Source organism: Python bivittatus, unplaced genomic scaffold (assembly GCF_059951505.1).
Source record: "Python bivittatus isolate LINGU-HERP-01145 unplaced genomic scaffold, Pbiv_v1 ctg000590_np1212, whole genome shotgun sequence".
Classification (NCBI taxonomy): Eukaryota; Metazoa; Chordata; class Lepidosauria; order Squamata; family Pythonidae; genus Python; species Python bivittatus.
Genome location: NW_028277086.1, coordinates 2,144,930 through 2,167,664, shown reverse-complemented (window position 1 = coordinate 2,167,664; position 22,735 = coordinate 2,144,930). Strand labels below are relative to the sequence as shown.

Here is a 22,735-nt window from a genome sequence, read left to right as displayed (position 1 = left end):
TGCTCAGGTTGAGAAACATCGCTCTAGCCTTTCCCCCATGGGCTCAGCCACTTTGCTAAGTGAAGAATTTTACATTTGTCTCTGTATATTTTAATTATGTTATTTTCAACCCATTTTTCTCTGACCTCTCAAAGTAATTTCAATTTTTAATTCTGATTTTTTAAAAGCATCCACTATTGTACATCTGTCTGTCTCATCTGCAAATCTAATGAGCATTCCCACCTCCTCTTCATTCAAGTCATTAAAAAAAATTAATGAATAGAGGGCTAGTCCTGTTTGATAGTACTCTCTAATTTGATGAGGAACTATTGAGTACAATGTTCTGATTATGTGCCATCAAGTCACAGTCGACGTCTAGTGACCACATAGATGGGTTTTCTCCAGGCAGTTCTGTCCCTAAGCTCATCTTTCAGTTTTTCCAAGTAAGCTTTCATCGCCATTGTAACTGAGTCCATCCACCTAGCCCAATATATAATCACAATTGTCATGCCATCCAAGCCAAAACTTGCTTGCTAATCAGAATGTCATGAGGTAAAACCAGGATATATTACATCAGTAGCATTCCCACAATTTACTAAGGTTAGTCTGGCAAGCTGCCTAGAAATCAGTCATCCGTTCTGATGCCGGGCTGTCAGCCCCACGAGGTAGACCAGTCCAGAGAATCAATTCTTGTTGTTCAGTCGTTGTGTCCAACTCTTCGTGACCCCATGAACCACATTGCGTCAGGCCTTCCTGTCCTTCACTGCCTCCCGGAGTCTGCTCAGTTTCATGCTCATTGCTGCAGTGATGCTATCTAACCATCTCATCCTCTGCCATCCCCTTCTCCTTTGGCCTTCAATCTTTCCCAGCATCAGGGTCTTTTCCAAAGAGTCCTCTCTTCGCATTAGGTGGCCAAAGTATCTGAGCTTGAGCTTCATTATCAATCCTTCCAATGAGCAATCAGGGTTGATTTCCTTTAAGATTGACTGGTTTGACCTCCTAGCAGTCCAGGGGACTCTCAAGAGTCTTCTCCAGCACCACAGTTCAAAGGCATCAATTCTTCGGCGCTCAGCCTTCTTTATGGTCCAGCTCTCACAGCCATACATTACTACTGGAAAAACCATAGCTTTGACAATGCGGATCTTTGTCGGCAAGGTGACGTCTCTGCTTTTTGATATGCTGTCTAGGTTTGCCATAGCTTTCCTCCCAAGGAGCAAGCGTCTTTTAGTTTCATGGCTGCAGTCTCTGTCTGCGGTGATCTTGGAGCTCAAATCAATTCTACAGGAAGGCTAAAACTACTTTTATTGAGATGGGCTGTAATAACAGAATCTTGCCCTCCCTCCTTCTTATAGTTCAATAAATTAGGGGATGTCTGCCTGAGTGCTTCCAAGCATTATCTGTTTTGGACTTAAAATATGTATTACCCTTCATTGCCTGGGAATGGAGCTCATCTTCCTTACTCTTTACGCAGACTGAGTTGTATGCAGTTCCCCAGATTCCCTTTTCTCCCGTCTGAAGACAGGAATCACATTTGCACTCCTCCCATCGCCTGGATCTTCAACTTCCTCCAACATTTCTCAACAGTCTGGCTAGACCTTCAGTACCAGGGGATGGAATTCATCTGATCCTGGAGACTTAAACTCATTCAGAAGAAGAGTCCCTTGACCAGGTTTGAGTCAATCTCAGGCTTCAGTCCTGCCCCTTTGTGGGCAACACGTTCTTTGTTGAAGAAGATTGAACTGAAGTAGGGAGCAAGGGCTGTCTTCTTCACAAAGCTGTTGGTACCCTGATTCTTACTGTGTCCTTTTATTTAGAAAAGACCTAAAGAAGGCCTTTCCGTTGTTCATAGTATCCTTTGCCCAATTTTTCTGGCACGTGCTTTCAGTTCAGGGCTGCCTGAATATTATGTCCTGCCCTCTCTAATTCCACCAAGTGTCCTGAAGCTGTCTGTATCGGCTTCCTTTGCTGTCTTTCATTTCAGCTCCCCATTGGAGTCGTTTGCAATTGTTCTTTTAGGATCTCCTTTTGCACTCCTTTTCCCATTAGCTTCTCCAGCCATGGGATCCTATAACAATTGCTCTGAGGGTATTAAACTCCACTTTTCTGAAATCCAAGAAAGTGCCTTTGGCTATGCTCAGTTTAAGTTTCCCTTAAAACCAAGAACTGCAGTACTGTACAGTCACTCTTCTTGCTACTTACCCTTCCTTGACATTCAGTCAGTTGATGATTTTTTTAAAAAAATATCAAAAATACCCAGGTAATCCATCAATTCCGTTTTTTCTTTCCCAAGTAACATTTCTCCCCTTGATCAAAGGAAGCATGCAGCTGGGACATAGGAAGAAGATTCTGTTTATGGGAAGTTCTTGGGATCCTGTCTCTGCACTAACTTCCACCTGCCCTGCGCCTCGGTGCTGGAGCAGCCACAGCAACGGGAGAGTTGCCATGGAGCTGCTGATCCATGATTCCAGATCTTTGAACAGCTGGCGGTTCTAATCTCCCTCCTCAACTGACTCAGACCAGGCAAGCCTTGATCTTGCGTTCCCCTGCGCTCTGGAAACGTTATCCGAAGGAGGGAAGGAAGACCACTGAGAGCTTGTTGCATAAGAAAGCACGATTTTGATGGTGCCACCCTGTTCCACATGCTCAGTGTAGTTGAGTAGAAGGAAGGATGGAGGGTCATGCAAGCTATTTATCTTGTCCACTGTACAGATGTCTAGATAAATACTGGCAGAAGACCATGTCCAGATCAGTTTCATCATGAGTTTGGTCTACACTGACCTATTCTATTGCACAAGTTGTTCTTGTGGTAGAATATCCATCCGGCCCAGATAAAGAGGGAAAATCCTTTTTTGCCAAATGTGGGGTGCCTCTTCCAAATAGATTGGGTGTTATTTATGTTTTGCTTTGTTTTTCTTCTTTATTTTGCATAGGTCAGTATATTAAATTTAATGAGTGAGAGAGAGAGACGTTCTTATTAGCCCTGGAGAAGCTCTGAGGCCTTCAAGGGGCTGTTGGCTTCATCCTGTCCCAAGATACGCTCTGCTGCCTGCTTCCAGTCAGCCTACCCTTCATTTCTGGCACGAGGAAATCTTTGCAGGTCCTTTCCAGGTCCGTAGAAGAATCCTAAGGAGAGGTCTTCAAAATGCCCAGTGAGACTGCCAAGGTCAACGCATCGATGGAAAAGATGGAATCAAGTATAGACTCTGTTAGAGACCATGTTGGGGTCAGTGCTGCTAAACTGGAGCCTCTTCTTTCCCTGAATGATCAAGTCTTCTCCTCTCAGGAACCAAAGCTGGAGACGATTTCAGGGCCGAGGTCTGACATTGGTTCTGCTTTAGGAGAACTGGTAGAAGACCTGGGCACGGTGGATCAGGAGGCACCTGCCCAGGTGCAGGAAGAAAGGAAGTATAAAGCCCAGGAATCCTATGGGGAAATAGTGAACCGGTGTCTATTAGAGGTCACTTGCCCATCCCAGGAGGAGGAAAAAGAAGGCTCCCAGGTACCAACATTTTCGCTTGGGATATGCTTGCACTACCTGAATGTCCCTGTTGCTTCCCGTAATCTTATTTTATGCTTTATAAGGGAAGCATCCTGACATTCTTTCTTTGTCCTTTCCAGATCAACACCCACTCAGATTAACACCTCACACTTTCTCCTAACTTTGCTCAGTGAAATATTTTGCAGTGTCCTTAAACTATTTGGTTTTCCATTTTTCAGCCCCTTCGGCCTCTGCCCACGGACCACCGAGATCCCTGGACAGGGCAACACCCACCAAAGGGCCAGCCTGGCCCCTGACCTTTGACTCCTTGAGAGAGAGCCCCAAATAGCACCTTTCTTCTCAAAGCCCTGCTACCAGCCATCCAGAGACAACCAAGGTGTTTTGGCACCAGAAACAGAATCCCCAGAAGCCTTTTTCCCTGGCATTAAAAAAAACAGCTGTTAGTGAGTAACTGACACTTACCTTTTAATGGCACAAAAGATCTGCATTCACCCAACACACCCATGGTGAACTTGACCAAGGTTTTGTCCATTAATTGCTGAGTTTTCATGCAACACTGAACCCTAAACTAACTATACAGGCTGGGTTTGCACTACATACTTCTCTAAAATGTCCTGGTTTAATTTGAGGATCTGTGTGATGTGGACAAAGGGCTAAATTTGGCCCCCTTGGCAGGCTCACCTTTTCTCTTAGCTGAGGCTGCCAGGGTGGAGGGAGAGGAACTAAGGAGTGGCACGCTCAAATATCTGGTAGAGCAAGAGCCTCTGCTCCAGAGGGCACTTGGGCGTGCCACTCCCTAGTTTCTCTCCCTCCTTGGATGTTTACACCAGATGTCCCTAACCAAGCTCCTTCCAGACACAGACAGATTGCAATTCCTAGAACCCCCCACCAGCCCCAGCACATCTGGAAGATGCCAGGTTGCAGAGGGAAGTGATTTAGCTCATCCTCTAGGATAATAACTTATCTTGAGGGCTCTGACTATGCCTGTCTGTTGATTTTTCTGGTCATGTAAAGCAGTGTTTCTCAACCCTGGCAACTTTAAGGTAGGTGGACTTCAACTCCCAGAATTCCCCAGCCAGCAAGCTGGCTGAAGAATTCTGGGAGTTGAAGTCCACCTATCTTAAAGTTGCCAAGGTTGAGAAACACTGATGAAAAATAATACCCATCCATTTCAAAAGGAGTCACCCAGCAGTTTTTTTTGGGGGGGTGGGGATGTTCAGAAATGGAGATGCTCTCTTTCTGTTTCTCTGGGCTTCCTGCGTGGGGCCCTACTGCTACCAGGGCTGAGGGGGGTGATGGAAGAAGCAGGGTGACACAACTCATTGCCTACCAGGTCTCAGATCCCAAGGCTCAATCCCATGAGACTCGAAACCTGGTGAATGGCTCCCCTTCTCTCCCAGCCATCCCAGCCATTTCCCAACACCCCAGCCTGCAGATCAGCTGTTTCGGTCCCAGGTTTTGATGGACGGCTTAACCCAGAGGACCAGGTACCTGTCAAAACTATCCGCTGATCACGGCAGCCTTGTGATGGGTGAAGAGTTTTCCCCAGGTGGTGACTCTGAGAAAGGGGCTGGGTAGCAAGTCCACTTTGTTTAACGGGTCCTGCACGCCCACAATAAGGATATTGCCATTGGACGGCTCTGTCTCTAGGACCCTTTCGTTTTTCCGGTCTTGAGAAACATAAAAGGAAAACTGGCAGGGGAAAAAACCGATTCTTTTGCTCGTGCACAAGACTGGCTGGATTCAACCATCACACTAAGCCGCGGGGTGATTTCAGAGAATGGTGTCTGTGGGCCACAGTGTTCCCAGGGAGGGATTCCCCTCACTTTAATGTCCTTTTAGATAATTTTAATGAAAGCAAAACGGACACGGAAAGCTGGGAGTTTCTGCTTTTGTCCTCGCCAGTATTTTCAGAAACGCTCTTCTCTTCCAGACGTTCTTCAGGAATCACAATGGCAGCGCAGCCGCAGCACCATGTTCTGAAAAGAGGCCCGCCTGCCCAGAAAAGAAAAAGAAAAAGAAAAATGGAGAAAATACATGGGGACATTTGGAGCGCCAGAATGGGAGGGAAGGGGCACTGTAGCAAGAGGGGATTTTTTTAAAAATGACAGCCATTTTGTGATAGTGCTCACAGCTTTTGAGCTTGCACAACTTATCAACTCCAAAAGATGGCCTGTTTCCGATATGGCTGGTTTGTTTTTGGCTTGGTACAGCACGTGAACCCAGTCATCGTGGTTTATAAAATACAGGTTATAGTTTAACAAGATGTATGAACCAAGCCACCGTTTTTTATTCATTTCAATGAACATATGATATATAGGAATTCAGCCTGGCACTGACTTGTTCCTGGCTTGAGCAACAAACCATGGCTAAAGCAAATCATAGCTTAGCAGGGTCAAGTCAAAAGAAAATCAATAAATTGTGGCCAAGATGCTATAAAAAAAGAACTGTTTTGCTGCAGAATCAGTAAGAATGTAGAATTTAAGCTCTTCAGTGAGGAATCTAAACTCCAGATAAAGATGAGGATGTTTGCCCCAAAGTCTTCTTTGGCATTGAATCCCTGGGTTGCCAGAGGACCTGTCCAGAAAGTGCCGTGAAGCACAGATCTGCCTTTCCAGGCGTCGAAAGGGAGCAGAGCAGGCCTGTGCAAAAGAGTTTCTTCCCGTTTGTTGCAGGACCCAGAGGACACACCTGGTTGCGCCTCTCCCATGGACATCCTGCTGTCCACCGTGGGAGGCCTGAAGACCTCTGAGAAGACTCTCCTGAATGCAACCACAGCGAAACTGACCATGATTTTGCAAGAACAGAAAGCTGATTTGAAGGACAAGGTGAGAGGCTTCCTATAAGTCTCAACCAGCCAGAAGATGGTGCCCTCAGCAGGAATCCATGTCTGCACTGTCTGAGGGGTCTTCTCCATTCCTTTTCCCTGGTATACCTGTTCTTCCTGGGAGGGCTGAACCCTAGCAACAGGGCTCCATGTTTCCTTGGGATGTATGGTGTCCATTCACCAGAGAGCCCATGTGGCACAGCAGTTAACTTGTTGATTTAAGGGGGGGAAGACCCTGATTCAATCCACTGTCAACCACAGAAATCATTGGGTGACCTTGGACCAGTCACTACTCTCAGCTCAGCCTATCCACAAAGGAGGGAGTACTTCAAAGTCCCCTTGAGCTCCTTACGATAAAGGAAAAAACCATGAAACAAATGATGATAAAAGTGTCCAGTACAAAAGAGTCCTCTTGGTCAACACTCTGCTTCTGGGTACAGGAGCTACCTCAGGCAATTCAGATGTTCCTACTGCCCCTTTCTATATCTGGGTTGGTCTTTCCCATCCTGGTACCCAGAAGTCCCAACTCAGGTGGCCAACTGGGAAAGGCCACACTTTCAGAGGTGTCCCCAGGGAGACCTCCAAAAAGTCAATATCGTGGCTGCACATCGTCAAAACTCTGTCCCTTCATGACACACATGAAAAAGGGGCAGTGATAAGTCACATGATGACAGCCACCATATTGACTTTTTTTAATAATAATTTTATTAAAGTTTACAAGTACAAACATAAAAGACTAATACAAACTAAGAAGTATATAAAATGTGAAGAAAAAAGAAAGAAAAGTGCAAAGAGAGAGAAAAAAGAGAAGAAAAAAGGAAAAAGAAGAAGAAAAGAAGAAATACAAACGTGATTCCCCCCTCCCTCCAGACAAGTATAAACAACTTTGGTAACTTAACACCTTCTCTAGTGTTTCCATAAAAAAAAAAATCTCCTCTTCCCATCTCTCATCTCTCATCAATAAACAAACTGATATATATATTAACCTTAATCAAATAAATCCCTTTTTGTATTCCAACTTGTCACTTTATCTGAGGAATAAAGCAAAAGAAATCTCTCCCCATTTATAAACAAATCTTTAAAGCCTCATCATTCAGTCCTGGTCAAAAGGAAATTCCATTAATAGCTACAGAAACCACAACATCTATATTTTAACCTTGGTCAAATAAATTCACTTTGTATTCCTTCTATTTACTTTTTAAAAGCTTGATCTTTAATCCTTTCAAATAATATCCCACAAGTTGATTTCTTATCATTTTCTCTTTGTCTCCTCTCAGGAACAGCTTCAGTAGTTTAACACGTCCCTTTTGTAAATCCAAGATAAGAAGGCTATCCAAGTCACTCTTCTGATTTATTATTTGTATGTCCCCTTTAGTTATTAAAACATCAGCCAGTTGAGTTATTAAAACATTTGTAAATCCATTGTGGTATCTTTTTCCATATAACTCTTATAGTTTGTTATTTTTAAATCCGTTTTCAAATCTACATTATTGTTTTTCATATCACTCTTTAGTCTGGCATTTTTTAAAAATCCATTTGCAAATCCACATTCAAGCCAGCCTCAGTCTCTATTTTATCCAGTAAAATCAGTTCTTCTATAGCCTCTGTTAGATCCATTTTTATAGTAGCAGACAGCCTTGAAAGTAATTTCTGAGTACGTTGTTCCCAAACAGCCTTAATTTCTTCTATAGTCAGATAATATTGCTCCATTGTATTAATAGGTCTCTTCTCCTTTAATTGTAATCCTTAGTTCTCTCTGGTTCCCTCTAGTCAACCTTCAAAGTCCCTCCTTACCATATGTTTATTTTCCAATCAGCAAAACTTTCCCACGGGACAATTTCTTACAGTTAATTTCAAAATCTTTATATATACTTTATAAAACTTTTAAACAACCCACAGGAAATATTCTTTCAAATCTGTCTGGACCCTTAACTTTCCAAAATCAACATTCTAGTCCCTCTTTTGCTGTTTTCCAAAAATTATTTTTTTTCTTTTTAGTCCTTAAACTTACAGTACATGAAACTTCTTTCATCCAGGATAGAAGGAAGCTCTCACAGCGTAATGAAACTTGCCCTTCAGAAAGTTCTTAACATCCAAAAGATCAATAACAAGCAATGTATTAAGGTAGTTAAGAGAAGAGGTTGGTGAACCCAGCATCCTTCTGAAGGCGCCAAACCACAGTTTAGGCAAGATGATTTCCCCCCAGCTCCCAGAGCTCTCAAACTCGCCAGAGATCGCTATTCTACAGTCTCTTTGTGGGGAGCCTCCATATGAAGCAAACTTAATGGGTGATCTTAGTCCTCTCCTTAATCCGAAGAGGGGGATCCAAGGAGCTGATCCATTCACCAGCTCCTCTTTTTGCTGCGGCTGTTGGCTTCACTCCTGTGCAGCCGTCTTCAGTCCACCATTGTTTCCCTGGAAGTCCACCATATTGACTTAAAAAAACCCAAAACCTTGTGAACCCCCGTCACTGGGTTCCCTGCAAGTTTAGCATTTAAAATAGCAGCTGCAGGAACTGCGGTGGAAGGTGATACAAGCAAAACAGAAAGTCTAACCTACTGATGCCTCCTGCCTTTCCTCTTTTCCTCTCTCTCTCTCTCTCTCTCTCTCTCTCTCTCTCTTTCTTTCTTTCTTTCTCTGTTTTTCTGTCTTTTCTGGTTCGTTAGAAAATGTTTTTAGTAATATCTGTAGTAACACTTGGATCGGTAGTATCTCTTGATTCAGATCTCCGAATTCCACACATCTTAAAGTTGCCAAGTTTGAAAAACATTGCTTTTAGGCAATGGTGTTGTCAAAAGATGATGGAGGACCTGTGTGGGTGTCCACAGGGGAGGGAGGGAGAAGTGACGTCATGCAACTGACGTACTTTGCGTGGCATGACAGTGTTGGAATGAAGGTGATGTCATGGGGCTTCTATCAGACACTTACGGGGACAAGGTCAGTAAGTATCCAGAGTTGTCTTTTGGGCCAGGAGGGGGTCTCCATCCATCTGTCCCAAAGTTTCCTCTGCTCCAGGCAGAGGCCTCTTCCATCACTACCTAACTGCTCTTTAGACAGCTATGCAGCTATCAAACGGAGATACCTGGAAGTCAATAGGCGACCTTCTGTCCCTGCAGGAAGGGGATGATATGTTCTGTAGTGACAGGACACTCCTAAGTCTTCTGCCGTGGATGCTGCTTGAACAGGGCAAGAGAAGAGCTTCTGAAGGCCCTGGGAAACCCCAGGAGGGTCACTGCTGAGGCCCCCAATACCCCTGAGTGGTGGTCCTGCATCCACCTCTCTCCTCCTTCATTTTCCTGCAGGTCTCAGAAATAGTGGAACGACTCTATTGGGAGATCAGCAGCATTCCGGTGGGCAGAGCTCGGAGGGCAGCGCTGAATGTCGTGACCTCTCTGGCAGAGGTGTCACCTGAAGATGTGGTCTCCAGCCTCTTGAAATACTCGCTGCCCTGCAACAGGTGTCACACTGCTACCTCACCACCCTTCATTTCCGAAGGAGAGGTCCTTAGCTGGGCCTCCCAAGCGATTGGCTCCCCAACCAGTTACTTCTGCTTTCCTATGCCCTTGCTATGCTCACTGGAGAAAAGCACCCCCCCCACGTTGAGTGTGGGAATGATCCCGTCTCTGGCTGTGTTACCATCGCTGTTTTAATTTCTTACCACGTGTCCAACTTAGCCTGGGGAACCCAAAGAGTGGTGAGACCAAGCCCCCTTGGTGGCCGCAGCCTGGTGTCCATCAAGAACCATCAGCAAGATCTTCTGCCTACCAGGTTGGGCTTCACCTCAAATGAATGGCAGGTTCCCAAAGCCATGATGCAATTTGTTTGGGGTGGATGAGCACGTTGAGCAAACCCAGCCAGTTTCTGAACTACTGTGGCTCATAAGCCATAGCTTAGTAGAACACGGAAATCCTGCCTGTGTAACTTGTAAGCTGTGGTTTATGATTTCCTATTACAGGTAGTATTAGTATGGTTGATTTCATCCCAAGTTAAAACAAAGCATGACTTTGGGGAGCAAAGCCAGACAGTGCCCCAGGGCTCACCCATTGAGCTAAGCCCACACTAAAGCAGGACCCCATGGCTGCACGTAAGGAGCAAACTCAGCCAGAGTGCCCATCGGGAGGGCATTTGGAAGGGAAACTGGGTAGCCTGTTGTGATGCTGAACGCCACTGGCATTGGGGAGGGTATGGCTGCCAACCAGCCTGGGCTTGAGAGGAAGCCACCTTCTCTCTTGACTGAAACACGGAGCGAAATGGGGGAGTTTGCTGTGCCTGGGCATGGAGGCAGCCACCAATTGAGAGGGCGTCAAAAGAGGGTTGGACGGGTCGTGGAAGGTGAGGCTTTCAGTGGCCCGCTCTCTGCAGCAGGATGTCCTAAAAAGCCTTCTCCTCAGGAGCAACAAGAAGAGGTCACTGTCCTGCCGGGGAGCATCCTGGTTGTCTGTTCAGCGAGGCAGAAGACCGGGCTGGGTGTCCAAGGATCTGGTCCAGCCTCGGGGCTCTCCTTACCTTCTGACGGACCTTCCCTCGCCCATCCCAGCCGGCAAGGCCTACGGATCAGCTCACACCTGCCGTGCTTCTGCTCCACAGCACTGCCTCCGAGATGTGGAAGAGTCTCTGCACGGTCCCAGAGACGAACACCAAAGTCATGTGGCACTTGCTCCGAGAGCTGAAGCGGAGAGCCAGCCTGCCAGAGCACGGATGCAGTGCCGGAGATGGCGCCGGCCACGAGGAGTGGCTGGCTCCTTTGGCAGTAAGTGTCAGCCCCCCGAGGTAGACCAGTCCAGAGAATCCACTCCCCAGGAAGGCTAAAACTACTTTTAATGAGATGGGCTGCAACCGCAGAACCTTGCAAGGGCGATTATGCTGTGCCTCCTCCTCCTCCTCCTCCTCCTCGTTTGTACTCCAGTGAATTAAGGAGGCGTCTGTCTGAGGCACTTCCATGCATTATCTGGATGTCTGGACTTAAAAAATGTTTTACCCCTCGCTGCTTTGGCAATGGAACTTGCACATCTCTGTCAAGGTCATCTCCCTTACTCTCTACCGCAGTGTTTCTCAACCTTGGCAGCTTGAAGCTGCATGGACTTCAACTCCCAGAATTCCCACGGTTTTCAAGATGTGGTCAAAAAAGTCAAGATGGCGGCCACAGTGCAGTGATCAAAACTCCATGACACACATTCAGAAATGGGGGGTGAGCTTTGATTACACCACTGTGATGCCATCTTGACTTTTTTGACTGCACCCTGTGGACACCCCGGAAGACATCCCTGAGCGTCCAATGCCGGGTGGGTTGTGATCTTTTGCCTCTGCCCTGCAGATGGAGGCCCTGGTCAACCAAGGTGCCTTAGGCTCAGTCTGAGGCTGCAGGGTGCACCAGAGAAGTCGAGGCCCCCGGGCCTTTTTCCCTCTCCACGCATCTTCTTTGAGTGACCCGGGGCTATCTGGGGCTGAAGAACATCCCTTAGCTTGCCTCCCTCTCTCTGGGCATGGTCTATTTTGCACGGGTCAGCCTCTTCCAAATGTTGCACCCCAGAGGTGCTGGGACCAGGATGCTGATCATCCCCAAACACCCCTCGGAGGGCAGGTGTTATAACCTGAACATTCCCATAGAACATCAGAATGGGGAGAACTGATGGAGGCAGGTTTTTGGGAGGGTGGGGGGGTACCTGATAAATAGAGCCCCTTATGTAATGGGGGTGGGACATGTCTCCATTCTGTGTGTGGGTGTGAGTGAGAGCGAGAGAGCTGGCTTCCAGCCTGACCTTTTGAGACAGAAAGCAGAAGATCTGGAGAAACTGAGGACGCATCTTAGTGTTGTTTCCTTCTGTTTTGCAGGCCGCGAGGGCCCTGGGCGAAATGTTCAAACTCTTTACCTGCGTCGGAGCCATGCGGGGCTTCTACCCGCCCATATTCCTGGCTTTTCTGACCCAGATCCACTTTCTGGTGCAGCTTCCAGGATACAGGGACGATGTGGAGGAGGAGAAGGAGGAGGAAGAGGAGGACCAGACTCACAAAATGCTGGACCCTGGTGGCAAGGAAGGCAGCCGCCCTCCCCTCCACTGCAAACATGTGCTTGCTGGACATGTGAGGTGATTATATGGGGGAGACCCTCCCCCATAGGATGCTCCCCAGCTGGGCTTCTCTCCCTCTTTCTTTCATGACAACAATGAAGGCAAGGTCCCCAGAAGAGCTGTCCAAAAGCCATGTGTTGCCCGTGCAGATTCGCAGTAGAAACGTTGAAGACGCTGATGCTCCGAGACCGTAATGACAAGGCCTTGCTCTGGATGGAGAAGAAGGGATGCTGGGGTCTTCTCTCCAGCACGGAAGGGCACCTCGAAGGGGTTCTTCTCCTTGCTAGGTAAGCAGCCGCTCTTTCGCTTGCACTCCTAGGAAAGCCATAAGTCCATCTCTCAGAAAGTAACTTCTCCGTGTTGTGGGCTCTGTATTCCCAGAATTCTGGTGACCCACACAAGACACCACGTGATGGGGCTCCTGGCCGAGGTCATCCCTCAGCTTTGTGCCAAAGAGGAGGAGAGGGCTTTGACGGCCAAAGCTCTCTTTGCAGGGGTAAGATGAGTTGGTGCCTGGGGCAGGCAGTGTGCAAGGCATGTAGGGGGTGTCTGGCCCTATAGGACCCATCTCTGCTGGTCCAGCTTGTGAACCTGGGAACCAAAGACAGATCAGCCATTTCTGAAGACCATGAAGGAGGAGAGCTCTGACACCAGAGCACGTCCAACAGGCTCTCCTTGGCCGGCCAGGTGCTTCCTCTTGCCTCCGCCAAGGGCTCCGGGGCTTCCGCCTTGCAGCCCAGTTGCACACCCCAGGCAGGCCCCTACTTTTAGCTTGCAAGCTCTGCACGCTTGGAGCTCTGAGCACCAGGAACCCAGCCAAGTGGACCTCTGGGCTGGTCCTCTTTTACCTCTGGGCTTCGTTTCTGCAAAGGCAGACTCTCCCATCCAGAGCCTGCCCCATCCAGCCTAGAGCCCTGGCCACCCTGGGCTCCCTTGGACCGTGCCAGAAGGGAAAGCCAGGGTGCGAGAGACAACCCATGACTCATCACGCCTGATTCGGGGGACTGGAGCTGGTGAGGCGGGAAGCAAGGGCCCAAATAAGACGTTGGTGTCCAGACAGTGTAGGCGCCATCCACAGCTAAGCCTGAGAAAAAGGTGGTCTGTTACCAGGGAAAGGCAGAAGAAGAAAGACATTCAGGATTTGAACCTTGGGGTGGAGGAGCCGATATTTGTCATTAGGAGGCTGCTTCCCGCATGCCACAAAGGTTGCTGATCTCCTCGGGACTTGCCTTGGGCTTCCCGGGAAACTCCTGCGAACGGGTTGGAGCATCTAGAAGAGATCGACAGTCACGGCCAGGGTGGAAGCTGTGGGGCGAGCAGCTGAGGGCAGAGGCTTCTCCCTCCCTTCCCTGACCCACAGGGAGATGCCAATGGCATCGGAAACTCTGGGGTGGGCTCTGGGCTCCAGGAGTTGCGGGCCCTGGGCGTCCTCCCAACTGCTGGCCCGCGTCTGACGCTGGCTGGGTTGGAAGTTCCTTTGCAGCAAGATCGCCACGCAGCTGATCCCCAGGAGAAGCATCCTGTCCAGGCTGGCGGAGTGGCAGGTGGACCCCCAGCCTGCTGTCCGCTGGCTCAGCCTCCGGGGACTTGAAAACATGGCGCTGCACAGGCAGAAGGTAAAGGGCTGCCTTGAGGGGGCAGGAGGCGGTTCCCAAGCCCTAAATGGGTGCTCGCTTTATTAGCCTCAGTCCCCAAATGGCACAAAAGATGGTGGGGTTTTGGAGGGGGGCACATTTTACCTTGGAAAGAGTCCTGGAGAATTTAAATATTGCCTTATTGGGGCAGGGAGTGCCATTTTAGGGCATTACTGCTCTGAGAACGGGGAATATTGGTCTGGAGAGGCCAGCCCCCGATTGAAGAATGGCCTCGTCCCCAAATGTGGTGTCCCTGTGCTGGCCTTGGGGATGGCGGTTTTGGTCTGGTTTTCCTGAAACTTCCCTTGCTGCAGCTGAAGCCGCTGGAAGCCCTCGTCTCTGCGATCCTGGGAGGGCTGAGTGAGGCTCACGAGAAAACCACGAGAGACGCGCTTCAGGCCCTGGGAAGGATCCTCAGCTATCACCAGCGGAGAGTCTGCGTGGGCGCCATGTCTATCCTCATTGCGGAGAAACTCAGGCCTCTCTTGGAAGACGTAAGGCAAGAGGAGACGAGGCCAGGAGGGAAAATCCAATCTATTTATGGGGAGCATGCTGTTGTGCTTTAGGATTCCTCAGCCTACGAGGCCCTCGGGGTAGTTTATAGATGTGTGTTACTAATAATGAGTGAGAATAGTGCCCTGGAGCTTCAACTAAAAAAAGGCACGACACAAAAGGAAAGTGGGACTTGGAGGGAAGAGGAAAAGGTAACCCCCATACCAGTGTTTTAAGTTTTAGTTCAGTGGAAACAGTTCAGGAGATGACCTCCTGGTGGAAGAAGGAGAGAGGGAGAGAGAGAGAGAGGGAGAGAGGGAGAGAGAGAGAGAGGGAGAGAGCACACCCGGTCTCTTGGCACGGCTTCTCTCCCGCTGTGGCAGCTGCTCCCAAGACTGGAAGACTGGGGTGCCTGCCCGATTCAGGGCAGGCGAGGGGGCACCATGTGGAAGGGGGAGCCTCCCCCCTCCCCCAGCAGCATCTGGGCCAAGGTGGCCTTTCCCCCCTTGGGCTCCCTTCAAGGAAGGTTCGGCTTGTCTGGTTTCTCTGGGGGGTTAAGCGATGCCCTCCAGCCCCAGTTCTTGCATTCTGCGGGGTGCGGGTATGTGATTTTGTCTTGGCACCCCCGCCGCTTGGCTTTTCTCGGGAGGGCAGTGAAAGAAACAGTGCCAGTGTGCCCAGCCCAGCCTTCTCCTTCTGCCCAGGAGCGGGAGCGAGTGCGTTCCCTGGCCATTGGCCTGTTTGGGAAGCTGCTGCTGGGGGTGAGGGTCCGGCACCGAGCCCGGATGCGGGAGCAGGTCCTCACCCACTCTGTGCCCTTCCTCCTCCGTCTGCATGACTCTAGCCAGGAGGTGGTCGAGGTAAGAGCCCTCCGGGAGTTTCCAGAACGGGCGGTCGCAAACTCATCTGGGAGAATTCACCTTGGCTTCCCACGTGGGGGTGCTGGAGTGGTGGGGTGGGGGCACCCGGCTGCCCTGCCCCAGCCTGAACTGCAAAGATCGGGGGATGCCGCTTGAAGCAGGGGAGAGCGGCTTGCGAGCAGCAGAGCCCGCTGCAGGAGTGCGCCTGGCCAGAGTACGGGTTCCTCTCGCCCTCGCGCAGAACTGCGAATGGACCTTGGCCCGCTGCAGTGACTTTCTGGGCTGGAAGCTCCTGGAGGAGATCGTCATCCTGGCCCATTATGACAGCCAGGAAGCCCTGGACAAAATCTGCAAGCGCCTGGTAGGTCAGGCGGGGGGACGAGCCCCTTCTCCAAGAAGGCCCCACCCCATCCGAAAAGCTCCACTTGGAACCTCCAGCTGACTCCAGCAGTGCAGCAGAGTCTGGGGTTGCCCTCAAACAATGATGTGGGGGAAGAGATGACCCAGCTGAGTGGCAACGCCATTAACTGTCACAGAACAAAAGGGCTGGTGCCTCAATTCAGATCCGGCGTCTCCCCTGGTATTGCCCACTTCCCTCGCACACACGCTGCTCCAGGGCAGAAGCCACCTTTTGCCCCCCAAAGGATGGGGATCCCTGCAGTGCCTGCCACCCAACCCTCTTCTCCAGGGTCTCCCCCACTCCTGGTTGCCCCCCTTGGAAATGCTTCAGCACCCCTGCTCCCCTGGCAGGGAGGTTAAGGGGGCTCCCTCCTTCTCTTCAGGTTCGGTGGTACCCACACCGGGTCCCGGCCTTCCTGTCTCATACGCTGGATTACCTGAAGAGCCCCGAAGCCCGTCTGCGGAGGGCAGCCGGTGTGCTTGCAGGTGAAGGTGGGCCCCTTCCAGCTTCACACTGGACTGGCATTCTGGGCCACCAATTCTCCATGGGATGCAGGGAGATGCCAGCTGTCTCCCCAGCCAGGCTCAGGCCCTCTTCCATGTATAATGCCCCCCCCCCCAGTAAAATCCTTTGCTGGAGGGCTGCTGCGACAGCAATTTCAGGGTGATGCTGCCATGAATTGAAGCCCTGGGTGGGCAGGATGGATTCTGTCTGGGAAGATGGCAATCATTGCTGGGGTGGAGGAGATGCAACAGCTGCTGGGCCGATGCCACCATAAGTAGTGCCACGTACCCAGAGCCATCAGGTTCGGGCCAGCCCGAGTTAGACGGTCGGTCAAGAGCCGACGGGCAGAGCTGAGGCAATTCCTCCTCCTCCTTGTGTGCGCAGGATTCCTTGTCTTTCACATGGATGCCAGACAGGCCAGCCTGGAGGACTTGACCACCCTGCAGTGTGGTAAGCAAAGGCAGGAGGGCTCGTGGCTGGGAGCGCAGTGGAAGACGCTGGGCAGGCTGTTCCAAGGGGGTCCGCAGAGGATGGTTAACCAAGTCAGCATTGGACCACGCCCCGTCAGTTGCGCTGAAGCCTTGTGCATTCACAAGCCCAATGTCTTGGGAGGCAACTCACAGGCCAGCGGGTGCCCGCCATCCCCAGCACTGCCTTTGCAGTCCTACGACCGGATTGGGGTCAGATGGCAGAAGCTTCGTGGCACCCCATACAAGTCTCCGACTGCCCCACGGGGCCACTTTTTCCTGCAAGCGGCTTTAAGAGGCAAAAAGGGTGCCTTAAAAGCACCTTCCATGCACACCCATTTCGATTCTTAAACACCATCATGTGCAGGGCTGTAAAGAAGGGGGTTTTCATGCACCTCCAGTGTTATTTGCTTTTTTTATCCAGAGACTCAGGACACATGGGAAGAAATGCAGATTTACAGCTTTGATTGTTTTATCCCTCACTTAAAAAAAGCTTCCCTAAGTTTCATGCCCACATGCCCAAAGCCATGTCTGAATTCCATGCAAGTGACCACGTTTCTGTGCGAGGTCACCAAGGACTATAGCCCCCCCGCACGCCCCCAGTCCAGTTTTATATCCCAATAAGGGATAGCCAGTCCCAGCGTGGTTTCTTGTCATTTTTTTACGTATTTAACATACACAATTAACAAAACCATCTTTAAAGTTAAGGGAAATAATGAATAGCAACCAAAACAAAAGAAAAAATAAAAATAAAAAACCAACTCGAAACAAACTAAGAAACAGAAAAAAACGGGGGAAATTTTACTTTATATATTATACTTATCAACGGTCACTGGCTTATTAATAAATACACTACTATAATATGAATACAAAATATTGTAAAAGATTAAATCTCTGCCTTGGTAACACTGGTTCTCTTGTGGCTTTTCCTGCCTGTCATCCCTTGGAAAGAAAACAGGGTAGAACAGACCTGGCCACTTTAAGATGGGTGGACTTCAACTCCCAGAATTCCTGAGCCAACAATGCTGGCTAGGGAATTCTGGGAGTTGAAGTCCACCCATCTTCAAGCTGCCAAGCTTGAGAAACACTGTTCTGTACGTATAATACAGCGATGCTGCTGCTGAACGGAACAGCTCTGTTTTCTGGTTCCAGGTCTTGACTGCCTGCTCGCCGATTCGGAGCCCTCCATCTCTGAGGCCGCCTCCGTCTCCATCCTGCAGGTGAAGCAAGCCCGTCGGAGGGCTTCTACCTCTGCCTCGCCCCTGCCCACAGCCCTGGCGCGGATGCTTTGCTGTGTCCCGCACGGGGAGGGGGAGAAGCCGCAGTTCGAGGACAGTCCCTTCAAGAGGAAGAGGAGCCTGGAGGCCTTCATGATCCCCCCCAAATCCCTCCTTTAAAGAAGGATGTTTGCGGGCGGGGGGCTGGCGGAAACCATTCAAGGGTCCCAAAGCGGTCCCCGGGTTTGCATGACGATTGCCTTCCACGGGGAGGGGGGAGTTGTGTTATCCCGGATGTTCGTGATCCTTTGCTTTTTATTCTTGGCAACTTTGAATATATCAGCCCCCCAGAGTTTGGAGTCAGACAGCCTCCAAATCTGAATAAACCAACAAATAATGCGTTCTGTGCTTCCCCACTTTTATAATTTTTTTTGCTGTTTTTATATTTAATTGATTGTAAGCTGCCCAGAGTCATAGAGGCGTGCAACGAGATAGGGGAACGACCTTGGCGGACAGGAGGAAGATACGCAGACTAGGCAGCAGTCAGATAAGCAGCAGCTGAGCCTGCAGCAGGAACGGGGGCCTGGCAAATGCCTCGGAAGGGCCCCTCCCTATTTTCTTGGGCCGTAAAGGTGAGGGGGGAGATTTGTGCCTTCTGACTTGCAAGATTCTGTTAAGGTAACCTGACAATAAAATTAGAGCTCATACTCCTGGGCATGCTTCTTGCCTGGACGACCTCGCAAGGCGGACAATGTGAGATGGGCGGCTATATAAATTTTAATGATAAATATATTTATTGTCGGGGCTGGACTTTAAAAAAAAAAAAAGGCAAAAAGAGTCATTCAGGTTTGAGGTGGTCAGCACAGGTAAATAGATAAATAAATGACAGAAGGCATTATTATAGCCAAAGTAAAGAGTCCGTTGAAATCTTGTCCCAGAGAGGAAGCCCCGTAAAAAATGAGAACACCGCTGGACATAAACTTTGAGTGCATTTTAATTTGTACACATATATGGGGGTGTCAAAAAATCAAGATGGCAGCCACAACCACGGGTGCAAAGCCCCATCCTTTTTTTGCATGTGTCAAGGGCAGCCAGCTTGACTCTTTTGACTCCTTCTGCAGACCCTCCTGCACATGTACATGGAGTGTAATATTAAAAATGATTCTTCTCATTCATTGGCCTTTAGAAAAGCTGTTAAGACCTGCCTTTCCCCTCAGGTGCTTAGGTCTCTCCTTACGGATGCTTAATAATCACGTTCAGCTGCCATTTTGTACATTTTATAAGTTGGGTTGTTTTTTTAATGCTGTATGGTTACCTTTTTTCCGCTGTTTTTTGTTATACACCACCCATAGTTGCATTGAGTTGGGTGGCCATGTAAATGCATTAATGAACTAACTAAATAAATAAAAATATCTCCCGGACAGACTGAGATTTGGAGATCCGTAGGCTCACTGGGGAATTCTGGGAGTTGAAGTCCACCCATCTTAAAGTTGCCAAGGTTGAAAAATACTGCTGTAGAGAGTACGGAAGATGATCTTGATGAAAATAGGTGAGATCCGTTATCAAAGTGACAAGGGGAAAAGCTATCTTAAATCCACAACAGACCGATAATATCCATTAAACCAAAGAAATAAATTTGGAAGTGGTTCAGACAGACACCTCCCTAATTCACATGGGTAGAAGAAGGGGAGGAGGTACAACACAATCAGACTTGCAAGATCCTGCTGTTCTATTCTAGCCCATCTCAATGAAAGTAGATTTATCCTTCCTGGGATGCTGATTCCTGGTCTGATCTATCTGGTGGGGCGGACAACTGCTGACGGGCAGCCCCGAGATCTTTCTGTTTGCACCTTGGGCTTTTGGGCGGTTTCATTGTGAACAAACCCAGACTGGCTGATGATTCATCCCCTAGAAGGACGCCAGGTGGGACTGTCTTCTGCCAAGCAGGATGCAGAAAATCGGGGTAGGCCCTGGGTTCAGATGAAAGATGCTGAAATGCATCCCCGTCTCCCAACTCCTGAACCTTCCAGGGATCTGGGCACCCAAAGCACCTTTGCCCGGACCAAGAGCTGGGAAGCCACACGGCTCCCCTCGGAACCATGGCATTTCCTGATGCTTCCAGGAGATCTTCCCTTGGAGGGTCAAGCAGTTACGGGGAGTTACAGCCAAGCTTGAAGTCTTCTGCCTTTCCAGGGACGCGCTGGTGCGTCTGACAGTGATGCCACGCTGGGGGTCTTGGTACGGTCTCACAGCCATCACGTCCCACCCAGCGCCGAGCTCTGCCTAGAAGTCCAGTCCTCTTCAGGTCAAGGGCGGCCCCTGTGACCTTACGGACTGGTCCACGTGGGCTTCTTGGCGGCGATCTGGAGGCAGTTTGCCCCCGACTTCTGGGCTAGCTTTCCAATTTCCTGGTCCGGGGCACAGTTTGGGATCTCCTGGTGGTCTCCCATCCGAACCCTAACCAGGCTTCTTCAAGATCAGCCCAGATGGGCCTTTCCGGGACCGCGTGTATCGCTCCACGGAGGGGGGTTCCGTGTCGGAGCAAGACGCTCGCGCAGCATCACCTTCCGGAGAAGCTGACCGGACGCAGCGTTGCAGCGGGGCGGTTCCCGGGGGCGGCCGGGCGAAGAGCCCGCTGGCCCCGGCAGGCGAGCCGAGAGACGGGGAGGGGCTTTGCCGGCCCGGAAACGCGCAGCAGGGAGGCCGCGGGCGCCCGGGGGAAGCCAGGACCGGGGCGGGCGCGCCGCGAGGGAAGGAGCGGCGGGAGCCCTGTTAGAGGGCCCGGGTGGGCTCCGTTCCCTTCGGGCTCCGTCCCGGCCCCACGGAGCCTCCACGCCCGGAAGCACTCTACCGCGGAGGCGCGGCGCCGGGCCCTTCCTCCCTCCCTGCCGCCGCGAGGGAGGCAGGGCTGGGCGGTTTTGCACGCCGGGGACGACGGGAGCCGTAGTCCGGCGCGCCCGCAGCGCCCGGGACGGAGGCGGCCCCTTCCCGCAGAGACGGCGTCGAAACGAGCCGGAAGGGAGGGCGGAAGCCGGCCTCGCTCGTCCCTCCTCTAGGGGCGGTGACGCGCGGCCGGGGCGGCGCGCGGTGATGACGTCGCAGGGGCGCCGGCGGCGGTTGGGGGCTCGGATGGAGCCGGAGCAGGAGCGGCTGAGGCGGCAGATCCGCTTGCTCCAAGGTGGGCGCCGGCGGGACGGCGGGTGGGGGGGCGCGCTGGGGGCGGGGGCGGCCGCGGGCGGCGGACCCTCAACGGGAGAGGAGCGGTCAGCGGGGCCCAGAGCGGCCCGGCCAGAGCCGGCCCCCGCCAGACCCACGCGATGGCCCCAGTGGGGCGCGGAGACCCTCTCGCCGCCAGGGCCGTCAGTCGGCGGGGCGGGGCGGGGCGGGGCGGGGCCGGGCCGGGGGCCTCCAAGGCGCCCTCCAGCTCGGCGAGGACGTTCGTGGCCGCGCCTGCTCCGCGGAAGCAGAGGCCCCGCTCGTGTCTCACCTGGGCCTGAACTGTGCGGCGCCGGTGTCCGACTCGGCGCGTTTCTGTATGGAAATATATCGCGGTGCCTGTGAGTCCGTGTCAGTCCCCGGTGGCTGCCTGGCCGAGTCCCAGCGGTGTTCCTGGCAGGATTTTCAGGAGCGGGTTGGCCTCGCCGCCGCCTCCGTGCGTGAGAGAGGGGGGCCGGCCCCGGGTCGCCCGGCTGGCGTCGTCAGGCTGGAACTGGCCGTCTGTGGCTTCCAGCCCGGTGCCCTGACTGCTGCTCCAAGCTGGCTTTCAGCCTGTTCACGCACAGAGACCCCCTCCTGGAACCGTCACTCCGGACTCCCGGCTTAGGATCCAGCGACTCCCTCTGTCAGTAAACAGAAGAACCAGCATTTGCATCCCCCGCGGTGGTTTTGGTAAATTTGATGGGTGCTGTTTCTACCACAGGTTTAGTGGTTTGCAGGGTTCGTAATTTTGAAGGCCAGGGACAGTTTATTTAGGAGAGGTTACCTATTCTTGTCAATCCAGAGTTTTCGCTCAAAGTCCAGTGACCAGGCTCAAATGATCCTACTTCAGACACATTATGCGAAGACCCAGCTCTCTGGAGAAGGCTCTGATGCTGGGAAAGGGGGAAGGAAAGAGAGGAAGAGGACGACCAGCAGCAAGGGGGAGGGACTCAGTTGCAGTGGTGATGGGTGCACCCTTGGAAGACCTGAAGGACCAGGTTAGGGACAGACTGTCGTGGAAAAGATCTATCTATGTGGTTGCTAAGAGTCGACATCACTTGATGGCATTTAAGCAAGCAGTAACCCCCCCCCCCCGCACACACACACACAGTTCCTTCCTTGTTGGATGAAATCACCCATAAGTGTTGAGAAATTTATCCAACAGTATAGCATTGGACAGCCCTAGGGTGCTCCAGCGGACTGAGGTGAAGGGCCTGTGGAATCAGGTTGCGGCTTAAAGAAGTGGTTTTGCAGGGAGTTTTGTCCAATGAACGTGTCCTGGTGTAGCACTAAAATTATACCACTTCCCCAACCGGACCAGATTTTAAAGGTCTGCAAACCGCTGGGAAAGGCCATTTCTGGGAAACTCATCAAAGGCTGCGCTTTTCTCTTCTTTGGCCATACCTTGGGGAGCAGAGTGGCTTTTGGAGGTTGCAGTTAAATTAGTTTGCAAAGCTCTGTGCCAGGGTTCCTCAACCTTGGCGACTTGAAGATGTGTGGACTTCAACTCCCAGAATTCCATGCTGGCTAGGGAATTCTGGGAGTGGAAGTCCACACATCTTCAAGTCACCAAGGTTGAGGAACCCTGCT

The 22,735-nt window shown here is 51.0% G+C and overlaps 2 protein-coding genes across 3 annotated transcripts in view; both read left to right on the top strand.

The window, feature by feature from the left end:
- Positions 1-3,121: 3,121 nt before the first annotated feature.
- Positions 3,122-18,127, top strand: MROH6 (maestro heat like repeat family member 6). Its single transcript, XM_088149258.1, has 14 exons — positions 3,122-3,478; positions 6,154-6,306; positions 9,608-9,762; positions 10,893-11,055; positions 12,138-12,391; positions 12,523-12,660; positions 12,755-12,869; positions 13,846-13,989; positions 14,322-14,501; positions 15,204-15,359; positions 15,601-15,720; positions 16,142-16,244; positions 16,648-16,713; positions 17,883-18,127. Exons 1-14 carry the CDS (start codon positions 3,122-3,124, stop codon positions 18,125-18,127), a joined length of 2,349 nt encoding a protein of 782 aa, XP_088005384.1.
- A 2,677-nt stretch (positions 18,128-20,804) lies between these two features.
- The window catches only part of ZC3H3 (zinc finger CCCH-type containing 3), a 210,494-nt gene continuing 208,563 nt past the window's right edge, over positions 20,805-22,735 (top strand). For both annotated transcript variants that reach the window (XR_015797541.1, XM_088148865.1), the window contains exon 1: positions 20,805-21,125. Coding sequence is in view for 1 of the 2 variants with exons in the window: in XM_088148865.1 (XP_088004991.1) it covers positions 21,038-21,125 (88 nt within the window). In the remaining variant the exon portion in view is untranslated. The remainder of the gene's footprint in view (positions 21,126-22,735) is intronic.